Source organism: Petromyzon marinus, chromosome 4 (genome assembly GCF_048934315.1).
Source record: "Petromyzon marinus isolate PM22_M1 ecotype Great Lakes invasive population chromosome 4, UKy_Petmar_22M1.pri1.0, whole genome shotgun sequence".
Taxonomy (NCBI): domain Eukaryota; kingdom Metazoa; phylum Chordata; class Hyperoartia; order Petromyzontiformes; family Petromyzontidae; genus Petromyzon; species Petromyzon marinus.
The window spans coordinates 17,925,896-17,949,322 of NC_133670.1; the positions used below are offsets into that span (position 1 = coordinate 17,925,896).

At 52.2% G+C, this 23,427-nt stretch overlaps 1 protein-coding gene and 1 long non-coding RNA gene across 2 annotated transcripts; one reads left to right on the plus strand and one right to left on the minus strand.

Moving 5' to 3' along the window:
* The first annotated feature begins 4,636 nt into the window (after positions 1-4,636).
* Positions 4,637-9,711, plus strand: LOC142908707 (uncharacterized). Its single transcript, XR_012931960.1, has 2 exons — positions 4,637-5,429; positions 7,891-9,711. It is a non-coding gene; the product is annotated as an uncharacterized LOC142908707 (long non-coding RNA).
* Positions 9,712-12,393: 2,682 nt separating this feature from the next.
* On the minus strand, positions 12,394-22,901 carry LOC116938556 (homeobox protein GBX-2). Its single transcript, XM_032945826.2, has 2 exons — positions 22,155-22,901; positions 12,394-16,484 (listed from the first exon to the last, which is right to left on the minus strand). The coding sequence occupies exons 1-2, from the start codon at positions 22,822-22,824 to the stop codon at positions 15,856-15,858; spliced, it is 1,299 nt and encodes a 432-aa protein (XP_032801717.2). The 5' UTR covers positions 22,825-22,901; the 3' UTR covers positions 12,394-15,855.
* Between the last annotated feature and the right edge of the window lie 526 nt (positions 22,902-23,427).

Sequence of the window (23,427 nt, forward strand, 5' to 3'; positions counted from 1 at the left end):
TTTTGCAATGCGCATACACGGGATCTATCTCCGCGTCACTTGGAACGCGTTTGGCAATCATCGGGCGCGTGCAGCGCGTTTACGACGTGACGCAGGAGACTGGTGCACGTGGAGAGACGCAGTGCGGAGGTTCGCGAGGGCTGGATTTGTTGGGAAACCCGAAACTGCAAACTCGACGTCGCGGTTCACATTACTCCCTGCTCCGTTCAGAGCGCACGAAGCGCATTGTCCCATTGGCTGCAGCCAATGGCGGAGCCAGGAATTTCAGGTAGAGGGCGGGGGGGGGCAACCCCTCCAGCAATGAAAAATGATAGAGGAGTTGTTAGTAAGTAAGGAGTTGTTAGTAAGTAAGGAGTTGTTAGTAAGTAAGGACTTGTCCCTTGCTTCTTATTCGACGCGTGTGCGGCGATGGCACAGCCATCGATCGAGGGTCGACTTCGAACCGCGTTGTGTGATCGGCATCGCGCTCGCTGAAGGTGTTGATGCCTTCAGGGAAGTCGTGTACTGTATACACAACTGCGCACAATTCTCAGTCACTTATTACTGCTTTGCCGTTACTTATTGCCAATTATGGACTCAGACGATTGTCCTATCATCTCATAGAGTCCCTGGCACGTCATAATATGCTACACATGGCGGGGGGGGGGGTCGCAAAATGCCGATGTATTACTAATAAACCCCAATGATCCGATCGAAATGAGGGATTTCGATCGGATAATTGGGGGGGGGGGGGGGGGGGAACGTGCCACCCCTCCCTCCTCCCACTGGCTCCGCCAGTGGCTGCAGCGCGGCACAGACACCGCCGAGCGGGCGATGCTAAAGCAGGCGGATAGAGCGGGGAATGCAGCCGGGAGCCGCCAATGAATTAACGAGCGGCTGCCGAGACGGGGAATCCGCACCTGCGGGCTGGGGGTGAAGGCGACGCGGAAGAGGGGGGGGGGGGGTGAGGAAGAGGGAGGTGGGGAGGATGGGACGGAAGCCCCGGGCTGTGAATCCCCGTGTCTCTGTTCGCGTGGATTTTTCACTCGGCGACTTCCGCGACATCGGCCAAAAGTATCTCTGCGAGTGCCGATTGCAACACCGCATCGCGAATGCTTGACCCGCTTGGCGTATTTGGGGACCTTTGCGCTTGGCAATCCGTGATTTAATAAATTAATCAATAACGCCGCCAGATTGTTGGCCGTGGTGGGGGCGGCTGGGTTTAGGAGTAGGGGAAGTTATGGGTGGGTGGGGTGAGTGGGGTGGGGGGTCTGTGGACCTCTGTGTCGAGCTCCACGTGGACTGGTCGCCACCACCACCATCGCTGTGTTGAACACCAAACGTACGCAGGACTGGAGTGGGTTTGTTCTATTGGGTTTGCTGAGATCGCTGTGGTTTCTGCGGCTTGCAGGAGAGCTGAATAATTTATCGCACCCACGTCATTAGACCGCATAATGTGGAAGAAAAGTGATGAATTCCGCGGGAAAATGAAATGAAAAGAAATAACGAACTCAATTGAAAACCACTAAGATTTGGAAACTATACTTACACGATCATCTAAAAGCGATTTCCTTTCGCGAGAGGAGGCAATTACGACTGCGCGTGCAAAACGCGCTCGCGTGTAATTGTTGAGAGTGCGACGAGTACAGGTAAAGGTGGAGCCCTGCAATTGCTGGCTCACGCAGCTGCTGGTGGAAGGCCCTCCACTAGACGGAGCTCTAGAGAGCACCCCTGCAGCTTTTGGCCTACTCTTCTACGCTGGCCAGATATCTTGGAAGAGGTGGGAGCAGTGCACCTCAACACACGCGGGGCCTGCCGGTCGGCTGACTGTTGACGCTGCTGGGAAGGCAGAGTCGGGGCGATCTAAGTAACTTCCAGCATTGTTTCAACTGCCGAGATGGAATCGTACCGACGACCTGTGTATTGCAACTTCAGTGTGCTGCTGCTGCTATCCGTTGCACCGCACAGCTGCACGCACCTGTGGAGGGAGTCGCAATGCAAGGGCTGGGGGGTTGAGAAACGCCGGCTTCGCGGCGTCGCTGCGTCCACCACCTGGGCGATTAGTTGCGCGACTTGATTGCATGCAACCGAATCGCTCGTGTGTGGACGTCTCTACTGCAACCGAGTTGCGAGGCTGTTGGGAAGCGCAGCCGCTGGAGAGACGCGCGTCGACCGTCCAGCGTCAATTGCCACGTTCTGGTTACGTGACAAACCTTACTAATTGGCTGTGTCGGGTGGTGGCGGGTTTAACGACACATTGATACATTTATGCAATCTAACCCCCCAAAAACACCTATATTAGGCATTTTTATTTCTTCGCGCGAAACGTTCGCGAACTGTGGTTGATCAAAAACACTCCTCCTCCTCCAAAAGAAAGAAAAAAAGAGCGCCGTTGAATTTCATTATCGCGCAACTACTCGCCCAGATGTGGACAAAGCAGCCGTCGACGAATGCAGTGTCGCAGAATTAACGGTTGGGACTGCTGGGCCAGACTCGGCTCTCCGGCAGTCCGGTCGTGTCGTCTTCACCAACCAACAGGCGACGCGCGTGTGCGCTACGACGCTGCCTCTGCGGCCGTGCAGGCGGAGACTGCAGGTGGTGAAGAGGTGAGATATGAAGAGGCGAGAGAGTGGCGAGAGGGTGCCCCGCGTGGGGAGCGCGCGAGAAGTTAATTAGTTTGAAGTGCGCGCAGCGGGCAGCTCATTCGAGCCGACACTTTACTTTCTTATCACCAAACTTATAGAATTAATTAGCACATAACCGGCCCTCGTGAAGTAATAAAAGGTCCAGATTGAGTTATTCGAGCTGTGTGCGTGTGTGTGTGATCATCTCGTCGTGGGTAGCGGTAGTGCAGCGGTTAGAGCGCCACTCTACTATCCCGGCCACCCGATTTGAGATTCGCGCTCACGGTCAGCGACACCAGTGACGATTGCCTGAACCGGTCCTAGGCCTTCCCCTCGATTGTATGCCGTTCCGGCCTTCATAGCACTTGTCAGAGCCGTCTGCCAAGGCTACATGGGGGATCTTTGTCTTTTGGGTCATCTCGTTACCCCACCCCCCACCCCCATTCAACAGTCCCACGCTCATCACATTCCACCACGAAATAACCCTCTTCGCTTTTCTGTCTTTATAAGTCATCAACATTGATCAGCAAAGTTCACATATTCGTAAGGGTTCGTCGATGGCCCTTAAAAATCACTCCGCTTTCTTTAACATCAACAAACGGGTTGCTTTGCGACGACAAATAAAGAGACAGCTGTCATATCCGTACTCTTGTCAGTGCCCCCCTGTGCCCGGAGGTTGTTTTTGTTGACATTCTCTAGGATTTAAGGAATATTCTGGCGAAAGAATTACACAATTAGGAGTACAAATTGAAAGGTTAGATTATTTTTTATTAACTGTGGTCAGTCTTCCGTAATTCGTTACTCTCACTGCTTCAGTGTCGCGATCTGTTACATGTCTTCTGACAATCTCCCGCCGCCGTTTCAATTTCATTGTTAATTTGTTGCACGGAAAATTCCGCTCAGCCAGTTACCCAGCTAGCCCGCAGCAACCAATGGCAACTCAGTTATTGTTGGGGTAGAGAGGAGCCTAGCCAGCAGCAGCCAGCCAAGAAACTCGAGGCATAGATGACTATGGTTGACCCCTTCTCCCTCTCTCTTTGTCATGTGGCATCACCACAGCCACAGTCTGAGATTCCCCCGTTTAGCTGGAGACGTCTGGCGGCCAATTGCCGTGTCCAAGTCACCTAGCCTACCCCATGTTTAACACCGTGCTTAACACCGTGCTTTTAAAGCGCACTATCACAGTGTGTGTGTAATGACTCTTCCCCTCCGAACTAGGAGTTGCCCAGGACCGGTTCAGATAATCGTCGCTAGTGTTGGCAGTGAGCGCAAGTCGAATTCGGAACGCCGGGTTCGTGACGCAGCAGCGCGTTGACCGTTCCACTACCGCTGCCGCCGCTGATGTTGGCCGTAACCGCAGATCGTACTCGAATGACACATACACACAAGATAAGACAAAGTTCACCCATATAGCCTTAACAGATTGTCGGGGCAAGTAATGTTAGCGAGCACCTATGAAGGCCGGCACGGCACACAACGTGGTGGGTGACCAGAACCACGCCCGATCGCCTTTGTCTCCCGAGTAGCGATGTTTCCACACCGCACCAGGTACTCATTTGAGGCTGAGTCGAACCTCGGGGAGGTCCAAGCACCGGTTCAGGTAATCGTCACTGCCACTGACCGTGAGCGGGGAATGGAACCCCGGGGGATTCCGAGTTCTGTAGCGCGGCGCGCTAAACCCCGCTGCACTTGCGCTCCCCAACAGCCACACTCGCACGCGGGCACACTTTGGGAGTGCACGCGGTACGCAGAGGAGCAAAGTGAGTTGGTGTAATTGCTCCCAGAGTAGCGAATTCAAACGAACGCTGCCCGCCTCGAGCGCAGCCGGGCGGAGGAGGCGCGTGACGCGAGCGGTCCTCCCGCGAGCGCGCGCGCGCGCATTGATTCTCCGCGACCGTGACTGACAGCTTTAATGAATAACGCGCTCATTGATTTCCCTAATCCCGTGTTCAAAGAGATTAGCGCGTGTCAGCGGGGTGGACGGCCGAGAGGGTTTGATCCCCCCCCCCCCCAATCTCGGCGTGTCCCTCGATGCGGTGGCGGTGGCTCTGCAGCAGCGCTTCTAATTGCCACTGCTGTCGCTTGCGGCTGCTGCTACTGCTATCGCTTGTGTTGATGCTGCTGCTGCTTTACGGTGACGTTGCTGATGATGATGTTGCTGGTAGATGGAGACGATGACGCATGCTGATAACCGATGGTGATTGGTGCTGCTGCTGCTGATGATGATGATAATGATGATTTCTGTTGTAGCCGGTAGTGATGAGTAGTTACAATTGTTACGATTATTGCTACTGCTCATGATGACGAACGCCGCTTAATTATGACGCCGTAACTGTTGATATTGATTTCGATGATTGCGACGATGACTGTTGGTGCTGTTGTTTTTTCGCTGACAACGATGGTGATTGCTCCTGAACAAAACATTACGATGGTTGGTGTTACAAGATGATAAGACTGCTAATGCTGACACCGATGATGATAGGCACTTACAAGATGATGAAGATGCTGATAGCTACTACTCCTAACAATGACGATCGTCACCATCATGAGTCAAGTCCCCTGCACGTTGCTACCGACTCCAAGTGCACAATGAGGAGGAGACAGGCGCGCGGCGCGAGGGAACTTGGCGCTGTGAGTTCGCCATCCCCGTCTCTTCCCCTCCCTCTCCGTGTGAGCACGCGTCTCCGTCCAAACGTTAAATCCATCAACAGGAGCAACATGCGGCTGTACGCATTCGCAAGCCAAGACCAGCGCAGCAGCGTGGCTCGCTCTCGCGTGGTTTTGCCGAGACCTGCAACGGGAGGAGCGCGTCCCCAACCAGGACAGGTAGGTGTGAGTGTGTTCGCCTAATTGCGCTGTCCAGCGCGCACGCAGGTACGGTCGCGCATGACTTCCCGCAACGGTACGAGCACCAATCGGCTCGTGTTGGGAGTTTCCTATCGGTGGACCGTTCACGTCGCGAGGGATGGCGGCGGCTCGCGGCTTCATCCAGCAGTGGATTGACAATGCTCCCCCCCCCCCCCCCCCGGGTGAAACTTGTGATGTGTATTTCTGCGCGGATCGCTTTAATGTGTGCGGACGGACGGGCGAACAAAAAGGCGGCCTTTAATTAGACGGCGCCACGAAGTCATTCTGGCTATGAGGACACACAATTAGAATCAATTGAACGGGCGAATTAAAGCACTCCAATTCTCAGCTCGGTCACCATACATCACTACGTGTGTTCGAGCTAATGACGGTTAGAGATGAACACGGGCTATACGTCTCGTGTCGCTCCCCCTACCAATTCCCCAAGTTGCCCCCACCACCTCCCGTTACCCCCACCCCCCCAACCCCCCCAACCCCACCATACCTCCCCTACCCCCCCACCATCACCACCTCCTCGTCACCGCTCTCCTACCCCCCCCCTCCAGCCCCACCAAATACCCCCCCCCCACCCCCTTATTCCCCGCACCCTCCCCCCGGGCCTCATTAATCACGGCCTCTTGACACCTCGCCTTGATTACAGCCGCCGCGAAAGCCATTCGCGGTTTGATCCGAGCGCTTGATTTGACTCATTAGGCTGGCGAATTAACGCACGACGCTGATTATAGACGCGCTCGGAGCTCCGCCGCCTCGCCAGATTAAACGCGCTTTTTTTTGTTTTACAATCGCGCAGCCCCACGGCGTGTGGCGCGCTGGCTGCCCGCGCACTCGCTACGGGGAGTCATTGATCGTTATTCCCTCTTTAAAGAGCATTCACCGTATTCTCCGGATTATAAGACGCTCCGGTAAAGAAGAAAACATAAAGAAGACGCACCTTTCACCCCACTCCCCCCCCCCCCCCCCCTCAAACAATTTTTTTTAAAAATAAATAAAGATATAAAGATGCGGTATAATAATAATTTGGTCTCTCACTCGCACGGGTTATAAGACGAACACCCCCCCCCCCCCCCCCCCAATATTTTATTTGAAATAAGGTAAGGCTGGGTGGACGTCGGGAGGTTGGGTGCGTTTTATAATTCGGAGAATACGGCGAATCGGAATTGGTAGTCGTGTTATTGTTGTTTACGACAAGGATTAGTTTCAGACTGGTTGGGTCACGTCGGCGACCCGGAAAAAAGATTCCACACCCGGCACACCCCGTCCAGTATACCGCGCGAGCTGAGCATTGCGGCGACTGGGCTACTGGTCACGTGCCGCCTCTGCTCAAAATGTACCAGCGACTCGGAAACTATACGGAGATACATTGAGCCCTGGGTAGTAGTTACGCAGAAATAATAATATTGAACGCATATTTTGGAGAGAAGAACAAAAAAAACCCCGGCTGTGGGCGTTGTTCAGAGCAACCTGTTAACTCGTAGAATATAGGTAAATATATTTTAGTAAGGCGACATCGTGTGTATGATACGACGCTAGTCGTGTTAGTAGCAGTGCGATGACATGTGGGATATTTCGACGCCAAGGTTTCTCAACCCCAAGTCATCGCGACCCATCACGCACGCTACGTCTTTACGCGTTGACCAACGTACTCCTCATTCAAATACAAGTTAAATCGTTCCACACCGCACGCGCCCGATGATTGTTAAACACGTCCCGCGCGAGGCGCCAAGCCATTAACGCTGTCAATGGAGCCGATTCAAATTAAGATTGAGCTCTCGGTGTGTGCATGTGTTCCACGGTAATTGCTCAGCACGGTCACGTGGGACGTGTTTAACAATCATCGGGCGCGTGCGGCGTGGAACGAATTAAATTGTATTTGAATTGGAAGTATGTTGGTAAACGCGGAAAGACGGAGCGTGGGTGGTGGGTCGCAAGAACTGGAGTTTAAGAGCCTGTGAATCTACGCGCTGCTTATCGTTAAGCAAAGCAGTGCCGGATTATCTTAGCAGCAAAAGTAGCTACATATGTAGCAAAAGTAGCTACATATGTAGCAAAAGTAGCTACATATGTAGCAAAAGTAGCTACATATGTAGCAAAAGTAGCTACATATGTAGCAAAAGTAGCTACATATGTAGCAAAAGTAGTTACATATGTAGCATAAGTAGCTACATATGTAGCTGCGGGCCCCGCACTTCAAAGGGCCCTGCGCTAAATACTTTCAAGCTATCAATTCCGGATCAGTGATTCTGCACTTGCTCTATTACTATAGTACTATACTGCCTTCAACTTTTATGAATGACTGGGTGTTTAAGTTTAGCGATTTGTCATATTATCTGGCTGTATAGCAAATGAAAAAATACAATGACTTTACTATGCAAGTAAAAATATGTGTGTGTTTTAATATTTGTGTGGTTTTTTTGTTCAGGGCCCCTTTATAACATATGCTACAGGCCCCTCACTCGCTTAATCCTGCACTGAAGCAAAGCAGTTCGGGGTAACAAGAGGGCTGGATGGACGCGTTGGCGACACTTCCGAAACGTGCCGGATTTAGTCGATTTTCGCCGAGACCTAAAATAAACATCGGTCCAGAACACGCGAATCGAGCCCATTTGATTAATGAGAGCTTACGGCTGTTGGTGTATGTCGACTAGTTTTTGTTGTTGTTATATAATTGATGTTTCATCGAGTAAACACGATAACTGACGATCTCTGATGTGTTTTCAGGTTGTTCCGCATAAAGTCCGACGTTTCGCTCCACGTGCCTCTTCGGTAGTATCATTCGTAGTTGTGTTTTTGTGTTGTTTTTAAATAAATGTGAGGTATCGAGCGCGTTTGCTCATATATATGCAGGCGATGTTTGAGGGTCGTGCTTTAAAATTAATTGCGATATCTCAGCAGTTGGACAGTACGGATACCAATTACATTTGTACTGCTCTACCCTCGGCTATTTAGAGCGACTCTCGGGCCTCCGCGAGTTAACGCGTGCGAGCAGCCTGCAACAACAACAACAAAATACAAAGCTCCCCCGTATAGCCTTGACAGACTGTTGGGGACAAGTGCTTTAAGCGAGCACCGAATGAAGGCCGGCACGGCACACGAGAGAGCGGGTGGCCAGCACCTCGTCCGGTCGCCTTAGTCTCTCCAGCGGCGATGTTAACACGGAGTACGAAAGAAGCATTTAAAGCCGAGTCGACCTAGTGAAAGCGCAGGACCGGTTCAGCAATTAGTCACCAAGGTTGTGTGTATGTTCAACTTCTTTCGCACCGTACGTAGCCGACCGTGCTAATGTTGGTTGTTAAGCTGGAATGGAACTCGGTTCGTAGCGCAGCGTGCTGACCGCTGGCGCAGCCTACATCGTACACAAGACAAAGACGCTCCGTATAGCCATAACAGACTTTTGGGGCAAGTGCTGTTAGCGAGAAGCGCCTATGAAGGCCGGCACGGCACACGAGGGTGTGGGTGGCCAACAACCACGCCGAGCGGCCTTTTGTCTCCCTAGTGGCGATGATTAATCACCGCACCAGGTACTTAGTTTGAGGCCAAGTCGACAGACTCTCATTTCACATCTTTTTGTATCACTTTTCAAAAGCCACGAGCGAATGTGTCAGATCTCGCTGCACGTATCATGCCGCTGACCTCAATACACGCGGATTTGCATTGCCTCTCCGCTACAGCAGCTACCAGCTGCTGTAATCAAGCTGCGATATCCTGTATTCGGTACGTGTGAAAGCAAATATTTTAGAAGGTAAATCACATTTGCATGCGCGCATGTTCGCCTCTTATTATCTTCTTATCCGCGCCGCCACTGAAAACTAGCTTCTTGGCTTCACGGGCGTCAGCCGAAATAAATCGACTGATTTTTTGTTCTATTTATTTTTAATTCTTAATTAGTTGGAACAGTTCTCAGTGTGCCTTTTTGTTTCGTGTTTTTATTTCGTTGTGTTTGTTTTCTTTTGTAACTCTTTAAACCCAGGTCTCCATTGTAAAAGCCAAATCGGGTCCCAATGGGCTCTTAAAATAACACAAGGGTGGAGCAGATGGAACGGTGATTATTATTGACAACGCGGCATGAACCCGGCGACCTAGAGCTCGAATCTCGGCCAATGAGCTCTCTTTTTACCTGCAAGGTGATACAGGGGTCCCTCGCCTTTACGCGGGTTCGGTTTGTTGTGCGATTTCTCATAAATGCGGCGAACCTATTTCTACACACACAAAAATAAAAATCACTCCAATAGGTTTGACTTCACTGATACGAGGTTATGCGATCGGACCTGGGACAACATTTTATAGTGTGTACTGTGTGTGTGTATATATACTGTGTGCGCTACCCGGCAAGCAGCTGTCTCCTCGTGCGGGTTCGCTTTGTGCGCCCCCTTTTTTTTTGGAACGCATCTACTACCGAATAAAGCGAAGGGAAACCCTGTGCAAATGTCGACCACTCTTACTCGTGCTCATCAAACAGTGCACGGCATCGTCTTACCATTTGTAAGATGACGGTGTCGAGCTTCATACGGTTGCATTACTTTTGCTACGTCTTACACGTATCCCACACACAAGTAAGTACGTCGTCATATCCCTCTTGCGGTATATAAATGCCCCGATGCCCTGTGGGCTATTTACGGCGCGCCTTCGTGAACGCATAGCATATCGGAGAGCCGCGCTTAATTATCGTTACCATGTGGAAGTCGTGATGCAATAAGACGACGCCGCCTAATTAACTCAACTTAGCGGATACACGCAGCGGACTAAACACGCAAACAAGATAAAGATCCCCCCCGTGTAACCATCACCGACTTTTGAGGCAAGTGCTGTGAACGAGCAACGAATGAGGGCTGGCACGGCACACAACGGGGTGCTGCTTTGCCACCACCACGCCCGGCCGCCTTTGTCTCTCTCGTGACGATGTATACACACCGCAACCAGGTAGTCATATAAGGCTGAGTCGACCTACGGGAGGCACGTGACCGGTTTAGATAATCGTCACTGGCGTTGGCCGTGAGCGGGAATCGAATGTGGGTCGCCGAGTTCGTAGCGCAGCACGCTACCGCTTCCCACACGCAAACACACGCACACAGTCCAATACCAACCACAACAATACACACCACGTAAACAACAAATGCAACGTCATTATTACCATTGGATCCCAAACGTGAACTATTTATATCGAATTGAATTTCGTGGCGCACAATTCCATTGCATAGTGCACCACGAGGCCCCCACTTTTGAGCGGATGCCACCATTTTTGGCAGTTTCGAAATTAACGTCAATGTGTTAATTCAATAACACGTGCTCTTGCAGCCCTCTGTCAATCCACTGCTGGATGAAGACCGGACTTTTTTTTTTACAGCCGCCGTGTCGGTCATGAGTAGCGGGGGGGGGGGGGTTGTTTGACCCGATTCTAACACCGCCGGTGAGTGCGGGTTGGTGAGGCGTTGCGGGTGGCCCAGGATCGGTTCACATATATCAGTCGTCTCTGATTTACAGCAATAGCCGGGTGTCGCGAATCCACTGCACCAGCGCTCCTCTCTCAGGCAATATGGTCTTTGTGTATACTGTATACAGATGATCAACTCGAGAGAGAGAGAGAGGTAGCGAGTCACGCCTGCAACTTTAGTTGCCCATTCGACCAAAAAGAGAAAGCGCGCGTGGAACAATCTCTGCGGGTGAAAGCCGATGGTCTCCATCGCGGTCCCGTTTGTTCGTCTCGTGTCTGCAGTCTCTCTCGATGTCTCTCGATGTCTCCACCGTCACTGATCATCTTCGAGTTGTTGTGACCCGTGAACGATCGGGCACACGAACAATGATGGCCCCCCTTTTTGTTGGCGCACGAGCCTTGAGTTGTGAATTAACAATTAAATGGTGTGAATGCATTGCCTTGGTCCGGCCATTGAATGCTTTGGCAGTTAATGCAATCATTATAACCAGGCGGCGGGTTCATAGGAACGAATGTTGTCAAGCGCTGGACATCCAGCTGCCGCGAATGAATTGCAGCATTGGGTTATACGCGCTGGACATTGAATGCCCTTTATAAGAAAGAGGGAATGAATGAAATAACACGCGGAGCGGGGGGTTGGGGGGGCATTGAATGCCCCTGCGCTAATTGATGACATGTGGTGGGCATGGAATTTCTGTTAATTAATTCATGACACACACATTGAACGTCCGTCGGTGAATGAAAGATGAAAGAAACGCGGCCGGTAATGGAACACTCGCTCGTTGACGACACGCAGCAGGATATTGCATGCCAATGAATAAACGAACGAAGGAGGACTCGCACACACTCACGCACATTGAACGTCCCGCGAATGAATAAACTGACAAGCGCTCGGGGAATTGAATGTCCGTGGGGGAGGCGCTGGGGAATTCTTTTGCCACGGAGCGCAAGCGGAAACCGAGCCTTGGACTGTGCACTGCACGCTCGTAGCTCGCTCATAGAGGCATCACGACGGTGTGGGGATGAATTAACGGATGCTGCTGCCGCCCCTGCAGCATCCGTTACACACCCGTTACAACATTGACATTCGCACCATTATGCATATACACCCCGGTTTGCGTCGGGGGATGCGTTCCTGAAATGTGCGACGACGAATATCGAAACGACGTAAATCCAAAAGCGATTTACAGGGTAGGGTGGTGGCGAAGGCTGAGGAGGCGACGGATAACGAGAGAGGACGGGCGATGCTGTCAGCGACGTAAGTAGCGGGATTGAGGCGACGCAAATCGGGTAGCGGTGTCATTGATAAAGTGACGACGTATTTTCGAAACGACGTAAAAGGGGGAGACGTAAATCGAGGTGTTACTATGTATCTACGTGTGTGTGTGTATATATATCTCCGCAATGACATGTAACATTCACGTGCCGATGTCCAGCAAAGGCGAGGGGAGGCCAGCCGCGTTATGTGAATTCACAGGAGACATCACGAACATGTTGGCACGATGACTTTTCGGGGTTTTTTTTATATCGGGAAGGAAAAAAAACATAATTTATTTCAACTTGAAATGTACATACATACAATCTATACACCGCGAAGTTGTTAGGCCGCGATCATTCTACACAAGAGCGTAATTTTAATTTCACATCGAGTTTTCTTTCCTTCAAGTACTTTATACATACGAGTACTGTATACATACAACAAGTACTGTATACTCACTTCAAGTACCGTATGCACAACACAAGTACCGTATGCACACGATAAGCAGCGTTACATCTGCGCGTGTGCATGTTACTGCAAATATGCTTCAAGTTTATTTTCTATTAATAGGTGAGAACTCAATAAACTATCAGTCTAATTTTCAAGAGTGACCTGGGGCATTCGTCTTCTAGTTGGGGGAGGGGGGTTCCTATTTATCGGTATAATCCTGGTAATTGAGTAATTTGTGGGGTCACTTTTCGAATTTTTTTGCCAAATTTGGACCTTCACGGCAAAAAAAAAACCAATGGCCCACTCTCGCGAATGACGCCGTGCAAAGTCTTCCTTGAACGTCCCGCCGCGAGGCAGACGGCACGCGTTGCGATTTATTCCACCCGCGAGCAATGAGCTGGGGCGGCCGCTTGGTTAAAACCGCGAAGGTCCCCAAGACCCCAACAGGTGGCGAGCGCGCCACCGCCGGGACGCGATTGGCCCTTACGCGGCGCCCTCAGTTCGCGAGCGTGGCGTGGTACATGTCTGTGGTTGTGCATGCAGCAAAGCGCCTCACGGTGCACCTAGCCTGGCACACGCGCTGTGTAGACGTCGAACGTCGCTTCGGTGGCGAACGTCTGGTAGGCTTTCATTCGGCCCACGCGACCCCCCCTGGTTTCGCACGCGAGACGCACGCGTCTTCAACACAACGCGCTGTCCTAACGCGACCGACGTGAAGAGACTCCACTCCCCCTCCCCACCAACGCGCCGTATCGGCGCTGGTTTCCTCGTCCCCCGCCACTCCCCGTTACGCGGCCGCGGACGCGGCCACGGCCGCATCGCAGTTTCTTTTTTTCTTGTTTTTTTTTTGGTTGCGCACCGCATACACAAAAAAAAAAACCTTTAGGCGATCGATCGTCGACAACGTCGCGTGGAGGAGGATTATCGTCACGGCACACAAAGCGGCCACCATTTAATAATATTGAACAAGTCTACAAACAGCTATTACATGCAGGCGACGTCTGAGATCAATATAACAAACACGGAGGTAAGGGCCCGGGGGGGGGGGGGAGTTGGAGGTTTTGGGGGGCAGGGAGTGGAATTGTGGGGACGTTTACAGCTACATATCCACACATCGATCCGTAATTATGTCTTCTCCGGCACTTTCTCTTCGCTAGATGTAAATTAACCTAGCAGCATTACTGTATATGTACAACACACACACCCCGGGGTTTTATTTGTGTGTGTGTATATATATACTAAGCGTGCGTGTGTGTATGTATATACATACACGCACACACGAGCAAGAAGGGCCAATGATGGCCTTGCCGCGCCGAGTCTCGAGAATCACGGAGCTTCGTTTAAGCGCCCGGAATGTTTAGAAGCAGTCGGTCAGTGCAAAGGTTCCTTCATTGGTGAGAGGCGTTCGTCCGCTCGCTCAGAATCTTTATTTAGACTGCAGGAAGAATCCGATGAGCTAATGAAGCTCTTTTTTTTCTTCTTCACAGATGTCCGGTATGGGTCCGGATCAACTCGCACGTGGCCCGTGCGTGACTCACGCCCTTCACTGTTCGCACGCGCCCGGCCCAGACGCGCAATCCCCGGTTCCACCAACCCTGGTTCCGCCAGCCCAGATGCGCGATCCCCGGTTCCACCAACCCTGGTTCCGCCAACCCAGATGCGCGATCCCCGGTTCCACCAACCCTGGTTCCGCCAGCCCAGACGCGCGATCCCCGGTTCCACCAACCCTGGTTCCGCCAGCCCAGATGCGCGATCCCCGGTTCCACCAACTCTGGTTCCGCCAGCCCAGACGCGCAATCCCCGGTTCCACCAACCCTGGTTCCGCCAGCCCAGGTGCGCGATCCCTGGTTCCACCAACCCTGGTTCCACCAACCCTGGTTCCGTCAGCCCAGAGGCGCCACCTGAGGTCTCTGCCACCTTGCCGAGCACGATGCCGATTGATCGACTCAGTAGTTTAGCTCGTTCACGAACTGATTCTTCCCAGCACGTAAGTGGTGCGAAACGTCGGTACACCTTTGCCGAACAACACGCGGTACAACCCGAAACAACCGCATCACGTGGGGGGGGAGGGGGGGGAAGCTGCTTTCTCATAGCAGCACGACCGTTAGAAGCTATGCAATAGTTACACTTTCAAGTTTTATTTTGTCGCGTTCTGTCTCTTGTCTTCTCGCGTTTCACTTGCGACGTTTCAGCACTCGTGATACAAGATTACTCGTAACAACAACAGAACAAAACCCCCTGTGGGCACCGGTGGTCATCTTTGACTTCACGTGACGACCTCCTGTTGCTGCCGCTGCTGTTGTTGTATCGATTATTGTTCACACCGCTGTGCTCATGTTATTAACACAGTACTCTCAATGCAAATCTATGACAAACCCAGAAAACACCTCACTCGGCCATGCAGACGGGAAAGGTCGATCCGTCCCTACGAGTCGCACTCTTCCTTCAGCGCTGACTGTTGGTTGCTCATCGCTCTGCTGCTGCTGCTGCTGCTCGCGGTGGTGGTGGTGGTGGTTGTGGTAATGATGGCGAGGTTGGTACCTGGCGACGGCTGATGCGTTGACAGTGGCGAGGATGACTGTGGTTACGTTGGCGTTTGTGCGAGTTGTGGCGATGGATATGATGGCGGTGGTAGTGATGATGGTGGTGGTGGTGGTGGTGTTGGTGGCGTTGAGGGTGGAAATGTAGCGCAGATCACGGTGGGTGACAGGGATGTGTGAGTAGTGTTGGTGATGATGGTGAGGATTTTGGTAGTTGGGAGTGGAGGATGCAGTTTTCTTGCAAATGGTAGCACTTCCATTTATGATGATGGTAGTGATGGCAATGATTGTGATAGTCGTGGCAAGGGTTGTAAGGGCAAGTGCTTAGTTGCCGTGTTGGTGGCGGTGATCGTAGCGATTGCGATTACGATGGCGGTGAGAGTGATAGTGATGACGGCATTGTTAGTATGTGTAACGATGAGGATAATGATGACTTTGGTCGTGATGATAGTTATAACGACGGTCATACAAATGCGATGGGAATGATGAGAGCGGTGGTGATTGTGGTCGTGAATACAATGACAGTGGCAGCGATAATAATGGGTGGCAGTAGCAATCGTGATGTTGAGGGGGTCGATCATCATCACCATCACGCTAGTAACAACAACAACAACTCTGGTAGAAAATCGTGTCCCCGGGGGAATCCGGCCAACCCCTACCACCCCTTCCGCCTCCTCTCTCCCCCTCTCGCCGGACCCTGCCAGGCCGTCACGGCCGGACCCCGTGATCCCCGGCTTGGTGCTGCCCGCGCACCGCGAAGCGTGTCACGTGCACGGGAATGGGCACCACGAGCTTGGGGTTGCGCGCCGGCTCTCCGGCTCGCGCGCTCACGTTCCCCGCCTTGACGCGCTTCCACTTGGCGCGCCGGTTCTGGAACCAGATCTTCACCTGCACCTCGCTGAGACGCAGAGCGTGCGCGATGTGCGAGCGCTCCGTGAGCGACAGGTACTTCTTGCAGTGGAACTCCTTCTCCAGCTCCAGCAGCTGCTCGCTCGTGAACGCCGTGCGACGCCGCCGGCTCTTGCCCGCGACCCCGGCGGCTCCGGTCGAGAGACCCCCGGATCCGAGCCCCCCGGAACCCGGCGGTCCCGTCCCCACGGCCCCCGATAGCCCAGCGACGGCGGCTGCCTTGAGCGCGTCCCGCCGCTGCTGCAGGAGGTCGCCCCCGCAGTCGGAGGGCGACGTTGCGCGGCTGTCGGGTCGCGCGTAGCCGAGCGGGGTCGCGTGGTCCTCGGCTGCGCTGAACTCTGGGTCGCTGTCGCCGCAGGACGAGTCGTCTTTGCCCCGCCGATCCCCGCAGCCCGGGTCCACCGAGTCATCGTCAGAGTTCACGTTCACTGCGCGCGAGGAACACGCGTTAGTGTCGACAAGGCGCCAGGGGGGGGGGGGGGACACAAGGCAAAGGAACCCCCTCCAATGTGTAGTAGATACACTCATTGGTGCTTGCTTAGGGGGAATGCCACACGCGCATAGCATTGGTCTGTCAAGCCAAGGGGCCGAGGGAACCGACGGAGTTGTATTTGTGTGCGGGAGGCACAGAAGAGAGTTCCGCTTTGTGCACGCCGCGTTGGCGAGTGTGTACGGTTACAACGAAGCAAAATGCTGGCTCGGTGCGGGTTTGTTGTGTGGAGGTCGTTGTCCTTCCCCCGCACTCCCGATGATCACGGTTGGCTACGTGCGGTGCGCGAAATAAGTTCAACACACACACAAACTCGTGTGTTTGGCTTGGCCATCACCGCTGATTTAGTAACCCCCCCCCCAGTCCTGATGTTTATGCCACTTATTCGATGATGTCTCACTAACGGAGACACATTCTTGATTCGGAAAACACCTGCCACTCGTGTTGGCCGTGATTGGGAATTGAACCCGGGTATTATGGTTCGTATAATAGCGCGGTACGCAGATCACTGCGTCGCCGCTAGACGTTAAACCACGCGCGCACACTCAAACACAACGATTCATTACATATATACCTATGCAAACACGTAAACACAAACATATATAACTCGTCGTATTATTAAAACAGATCCCAATATATGACTTCGAACAATACATATATACAATCAAATATCTGGTATACGTAGACATTGGTGCCTGGTGTGAACTTGAATGATGCTCTAGATGGGATAGAAATGTAATATTTTTTTAATGAATTTAACACCTGAAAATAAAAATTGTTGAATTGTACCACCAAAGTGGAGGGGCCTGGCGGTGATTGATTTCGCTGATTAGGACAAGGTCAGCCTGACGTTGTAAAGTGTGTCATTGTGTAACGATATACGCGCTTCATCGTCAGCCAAATTCGTTCACCTTCCGTGGAGTGTGATGTGAAAGCCGAAAGAAAGAAGCCCAAGCCCGCCACTGGTTACTAGAACAACGGTAGACATACACGCGCATATATACCTAGACACAGAAAAATAAACCATGCAGACAGTAAAATAGATGTTTATTTAAAAAAAAACATCGTAAATAAATACGAATTATTTAACCTCTACCACCACACACACAAGCAGGCAGTTGCATTGTTTTAACTACGCCATAATGAAAACACACACGCACACACAAACACGGTTAAACAGATATAGCACAAAGGCCTCCCGTGTAGCATTAACAGACTGTTGGGGCAAGTGCTGTTAGCGAGCATCTATGGGAGCCGGCACGGCACACGAAGCGGTGGATAGCCAGCACCACGCCTGGCCGCCTTTGTCTCTCTAGTGGCGATATTTTACACGTTGCACAATGTACTCATTTGAGGCTAAGCCGACTAAGGGGAGGCCCAGGACTGGTTCGGATCATCATCATCACTGGTGTTGGCCTCGAGGGGGAATCGAACTCGGGTGGCCCGGTTCATTGCGCAGCGCGCGCTAACCGCTACAATGAAGACACACACAGATATACACACACACATCGTTGTGGTCGGTATTAGAAAAGTACAAATACCATCCACCGTTAAAACAAAACCCACGCGACCACTGTGGATGTCGCATAACAAAGACAAAGAACCCCTCTGTATATATATAAAACACAATCTTGGGGCAAGTGCTGTTAAGCGAGCACTTATGAAGGCCAACACGGCACACGAAGGGGTGTATAGTATAAGACAGTCATTCACACACACACATACATGTACACACACAACAACAAAAGCAGCAACAACTCTGACCCCTTGAGAGTAAAGTTGTTCTTTCTGTAGACAATGAGGAGTTTTGTAACGCTGAAATTCAAGTCGTACAATTATCTATTAAATCACAGTTAATTGCACGAGTCAAACGCGGCCACTTAATTGAGGGGTTCTGTTGTTGCTGCTGTTGAAGTTGTGACATCTACTGCCGTGCCTTTTGCGTCTCATTTCTGAACGTTGAGTAACGCAAGTGACACTTCCACACGGGTTGGTAAAAAAAATAATTGTTTAGCCAAATATAAATCTATCTCCCTTGAGTCGCAAAATAACCACTCGGCGCTCAACAAAGCGACCCCACAGCATTTGTATTGAATGGGGTAAACACAGAGCGACCTAAAGACGACTTGGGAACATCCTAAACGCGATAAAGCAGACACGCGTTGCATGCGTGCCGCGTGTTGCATGTGTATATATGTGTGTGTGTATATAGAGACAGATACCCTATATGTAAACCAGGCATGGAAAGCGCCGTGGTGGCGAGATGTTATCTCCCTCGCCTGGTATGCAGGAGGTCGTGGGTTCGATCCCGACCCTGACGCCTGCTGCTGCTGTATATTTGGAGTTGACGGTATATCTATCTCTCTCTCTCTCCCCTGGTTGTTTAACATTTTCTCCGGGTCCCCCGGTTTTTTCCCCTACACATTTAGAAATACGCATTTAGAGTATTTGGCTGATATCAATTTCCACAGAATGATAAGCCACTTCGTTGAGCTATCTTTTGTGGCCACGTCGTTTTTGAAAAAAAGAGCTGTATACCTCAGTGGGCATTACTTGGTAAAATAAAACATAGTTTAGTTTATACACAACAAGTCTTTGTCAAAAGTAACCTGGGACACAAATCAATGCTGTAAGGATGTCAACCCACAGTCTAAACGTCAAATCTGTTCTCAGTTGAATATAAGTATTTATAATGAGGTAGAACAGTGGCGTAGTTGTTGACTATGAGACCGGCCAACCACAAGTTCGATTCCCGACCACGGCTAAAAATCAGCGGCGAGTGATATTTGACGAGGACCCTGGCCTTCGCCAAAACCTCACTCACTCACCAACGTGATGAAGCACGGTCAAATAACCCACATAACCGGCGCGGCTTTGGGAAGTGTTTATCTAAGAATGGATGAATAAAGGTTCGTACATTACTATTTATATATATAAAACACTTTCGCATTATGAACAAACTCAATTACCTATTGCCGCAAATTCCGCCTGTAAAGTGAGATTTATCTTACTCCTAACCGCACACACCATGTAAACATTGAATGTTTACATTTTATAACGTAGCTTACATGCATCGGTATATGCGGCAGCGATGCACACGATGGAACCGGATGTGGCACAGATATAAAACACAACAATTGGTGATGCTGCTGCTGCTGTTTAAGCAACAACAAACCAAAAATCTCACATTCGTCGAAAACACCGCCCCCCCAAAAGAAAAGCAAGTATACATAGGCAACAGTTTCGGGCGATGACCCTTTGATCATAGCGTCAACATGTTAGCTACCGATGCAACATGTGCTGCATGATCTCCAACATGAGCTCAATCAGTTGATGTAGTAGACGCTGCAATAATAACATCAGCAACAACACCGTGACACAAAATAGACGACCGAAAGTGGTGATACACCACCGGCCGTGCATCAATTGACGCTGTGCCAGAACCGTGTCGTTTGCACAGAGCACGGACCAATCCTCAATGGCACTCGTACATACATTAGCTGACGCGTCAACTACAGAGTTCACGCCGCCGTTATCTCGCTACATTGGAAGCTAAAAAAAAATGTATATTCCGAGGCAAGGCCCACTGAGCTATGAAGCTCTTTTTCAGAGGCGACCTCGCCACAAATGATAGCTCTACGAAGTGGCTTATCACGTGGACATGTATCCCGGTCAAACACTCTAAACGCGTTTTTATAAATGCGGACGGAAAACCCGAAGGTCCCGGAGAAAAAACAACGCGACTACGCGGAGAGAGGGACATGCAAACTCCAAATAGAGAGCAGGTGTCAGGGTCGGGATCTAACTCACGACCTCCTGTATACCAGGCGAGGTAGTTAACATCTCCTAGCCACCGCTACGCCCACTTCAAATAGGATAAAAACTCACACTTAGCTCCCTGGTGTGTGTGTGTGTGTGTTGATTTCTGGTTGTATTGTTCGCCGTGATGCCCGACGTTTCGCTCCACGTCTTGAATAAGAAGTTCCCGGAACGCGGAGCGAAACGTCGGGCCATCAATGCCGAACAACGGGCGGTAAATACTCGAAACGCTCACATCGATGGTGAGAGCTGTAACAGCACAACGGCGAACACCTGCTACAACAGGAGTAAGTCAATACAGTAGACAGTGTACGGGGGGGGGGGCACACTCGCACTTGCAACCATGGATCGATGGGAGGCCACTCTTGACGTGATGGTACCACCCCCCCCCCCAACTTGAGATAGCCAACAACAAAAACCCCCGCGTTTAACGCGGGGGGGGGTGATATTAACACATGGTCAGGGATGGGGCCATCAAGATAACAAGAAGAGACGGACATTTTTGTTTCCTTCAAATTCGGAGAGAGAGAAAAAAATTAACAAATTCAACATTTCAAGAGCGGCGATTCGTGTGAATACGAGACGGTGGGCCCTAAATGAACAAGGTCACGAGGTAGTCCGTTCAAGAGCCGCATGCGGCTCGGGAGCCGCAGGTTGCCCACCCCTGCCCCATGGTCTTGACGATTTGACCCCCCCCCCCCCAACTACCCCCCCCCCACCCCTCCAGTCCCCCATTGTTGTTGATGGGAGCCTCGGCAACGTTTTGGGGGGAAATGTTCGAACGGAAGAAACCGAAGCATTCGTCAACCCGCTAGTCGGGTCCATTGTTTACGTCTACAAGCGGTGAATTGAACGTAAACACCACGAGGTGTGGGTAGGGGGCGGGGGGGGGGGTGTTTAGGCGACACCGAGAGGAACACAACCACGAGAAGTAACCGCGCGTGCCCTTGTTGCAGTTGGCGCTGCTGCTGCTGTTGTTGTTGTTGTTTTGACCGCTTAAACACCTCCACTAGACAGTGACTATAAGAGAGCTCTACGAACACGCGACTGTCATCTGCGGGTCATGTGATGATGCCCAAAGGGCCACCGGAAACGAGAGTTCAAAAATAACAGCAATAATAATCGGAGCGGTAGGCTGCATGCTCTTACCGGACGCACTCAAAGACAGACGCACGTGTTCGTATAAAACACGAGACATTAATTACACACACACACGTGCGCACGCATGCGCTTGCATGGACACACACACAGAACGGCGAGACATAAGCGCACACAATGTGTTTTACACACGCGCGGATAACCCATGCGTACACACGGACACATAAACAAGTGCTTACACACACAGTGCACACATCCACTTGCTCACGTGGATAACCTGTGCGTACGGACACACAAACAAGTTTACACGTACACTTGCATAGCAGTGCCTCTAGATAAATGAACACGTATACAAAGACGACTATCCCTCATGTAAGCCTGCAAAATCTGATGTGGAGAGCGCAGTTAGTGAGTACAAATCAAAGCAGCACAGCGCACGAGGGGGTGGGTGAGCAGCACTGTGGCCGTCCGTCTTTGTATCCCCAATGCTTATGTTTACACACCGCATCAGGGACTAATTTAAGGGCCAGTCGACACATACACACACCAGTACAGACACAATACATACACGCACACAGATGTACACACACACACACACATGAAGCACCCTAACCACCGCCCGCACTCTCGCCGACGTTCCGTGTAACAAAGCCACAGCAGGATGTTTATTAAGCGAAACGCGGCGACGCACCGATGGAGTCGAGCCTCGAGTCCCGGCACAGGAACGCGGAGTGGCGGTCCCGACCAGGCGTCGGTATCCGCTCCCCGTCCCCCACCTCACGCCGCACATCGAGGCCGAACCGGTGACCCTGCAGCTGCAGGGGCAGCTTCGTGCCGTGCAGCTCGTCCGAGAAGCCCTTGGCGCACTCCTCCCCGCCGGGCAGCGTGGGCAGCGAGCTCACAGTGGGCAGGCCCTGCGGCAGCGACGCATAGAAGCTGTTGGGCAGCGGCAGCGGGTTGAGCGTGGGCACGGCGGGCAGCGTTGCGGTGTGGGGCAGCGCTGGGGTGGGGATGACCACGGGCCGGTAGGGCAGGAAGACCGGGTAACCCGCGTACAGGAAGGGTCGGGCGCTGTGCGGCTGCGGCGGCGGCGAGTTGCCGATCAGGGCGTCGATGCTGAAAGCGGCGCCCAAGGGTCGCTGCATCATCCTCGTTGCGCGCGTCTCCTCCTGCTCCTCCTCCTCCTCCTGCTGCTGCTGTTGCTGCTGCTGCTGCACAGGGCGGAGCGGATCCCTTCGCGTGCCCGACTCCGCTGCGTTCGCGCGCCTCGTACGCCCGTGGTGCTGCCGTTCGTGCCGCGTCCTCGTCCGCTCTGCGGCCGCGCCTCGTCCGCGCTGCTGCTTTTCCCCACGCGCTCTCATGCCGCCTCGGGACGGGGAAGGAGGAGGGAGAGGAGGAGGCGCGCTCAGCGGGGAGCCGGGGGGGGTGTGGAAGAAAGGGGGGGGGTGGAGAGGGGGTGTGAGAGTGGATGGTGGGGTAGCAGTGGTGGTGGCCGGGGTGGGATGGGAGGGGAGGGAGGGTAGGGTAGGAGGGATGAATTAAAGGGCCGCTCCCGCGGGAAGTCATCCATCATCCGCTCATTCCGCGCCGCTCCCTCATTCGCGTCGTGACAGGTGCGGCTTCGGGCTCGCGTCCCGCGCGCCTCCAATTGGCTGCGCGGAGCAGACGTCGCGTAATTAGCGAGCTCCTGTTGGCGTGCTGGGGGAACGCGGGCGGAGCTTGGTTTGAATTGGGGTAGAGTTGACGCGGGTTCTTCCGATACACCACCACCATCATCATCATCACAATCGCAGCCACCATTATAATGACGAAGACCACAATCATCATCATCATCATCTCCAACACCACCATCATTATAATGCATGACCACCAACCACATCAGCAGCATCATCATCGTAAAAAATACAATCGCTACATCGTCCCAACCATCACGACCACCACCACCACCATCCATCCGTATGACA

What these genes read in the sequence shown, in the direction of transcription:
- LOC116938556 (XM_032945826.2), bottom strand. Translation starts at nt 22,824, where the DNA reads ATGAGAGCGCGTGGGGAAAAGCAGCAGCGCGGACGAGGCGCGGCCGCA. An exon ending in CTCGAGGCTCGACTCCATCG is followed by an intron (nt 16,485 to 22,154) that starts GTGCGTCGCCGC and finishes CCTCGCGCGCAG; the next exon opens with TGAACGTGAACTCTGACGAT.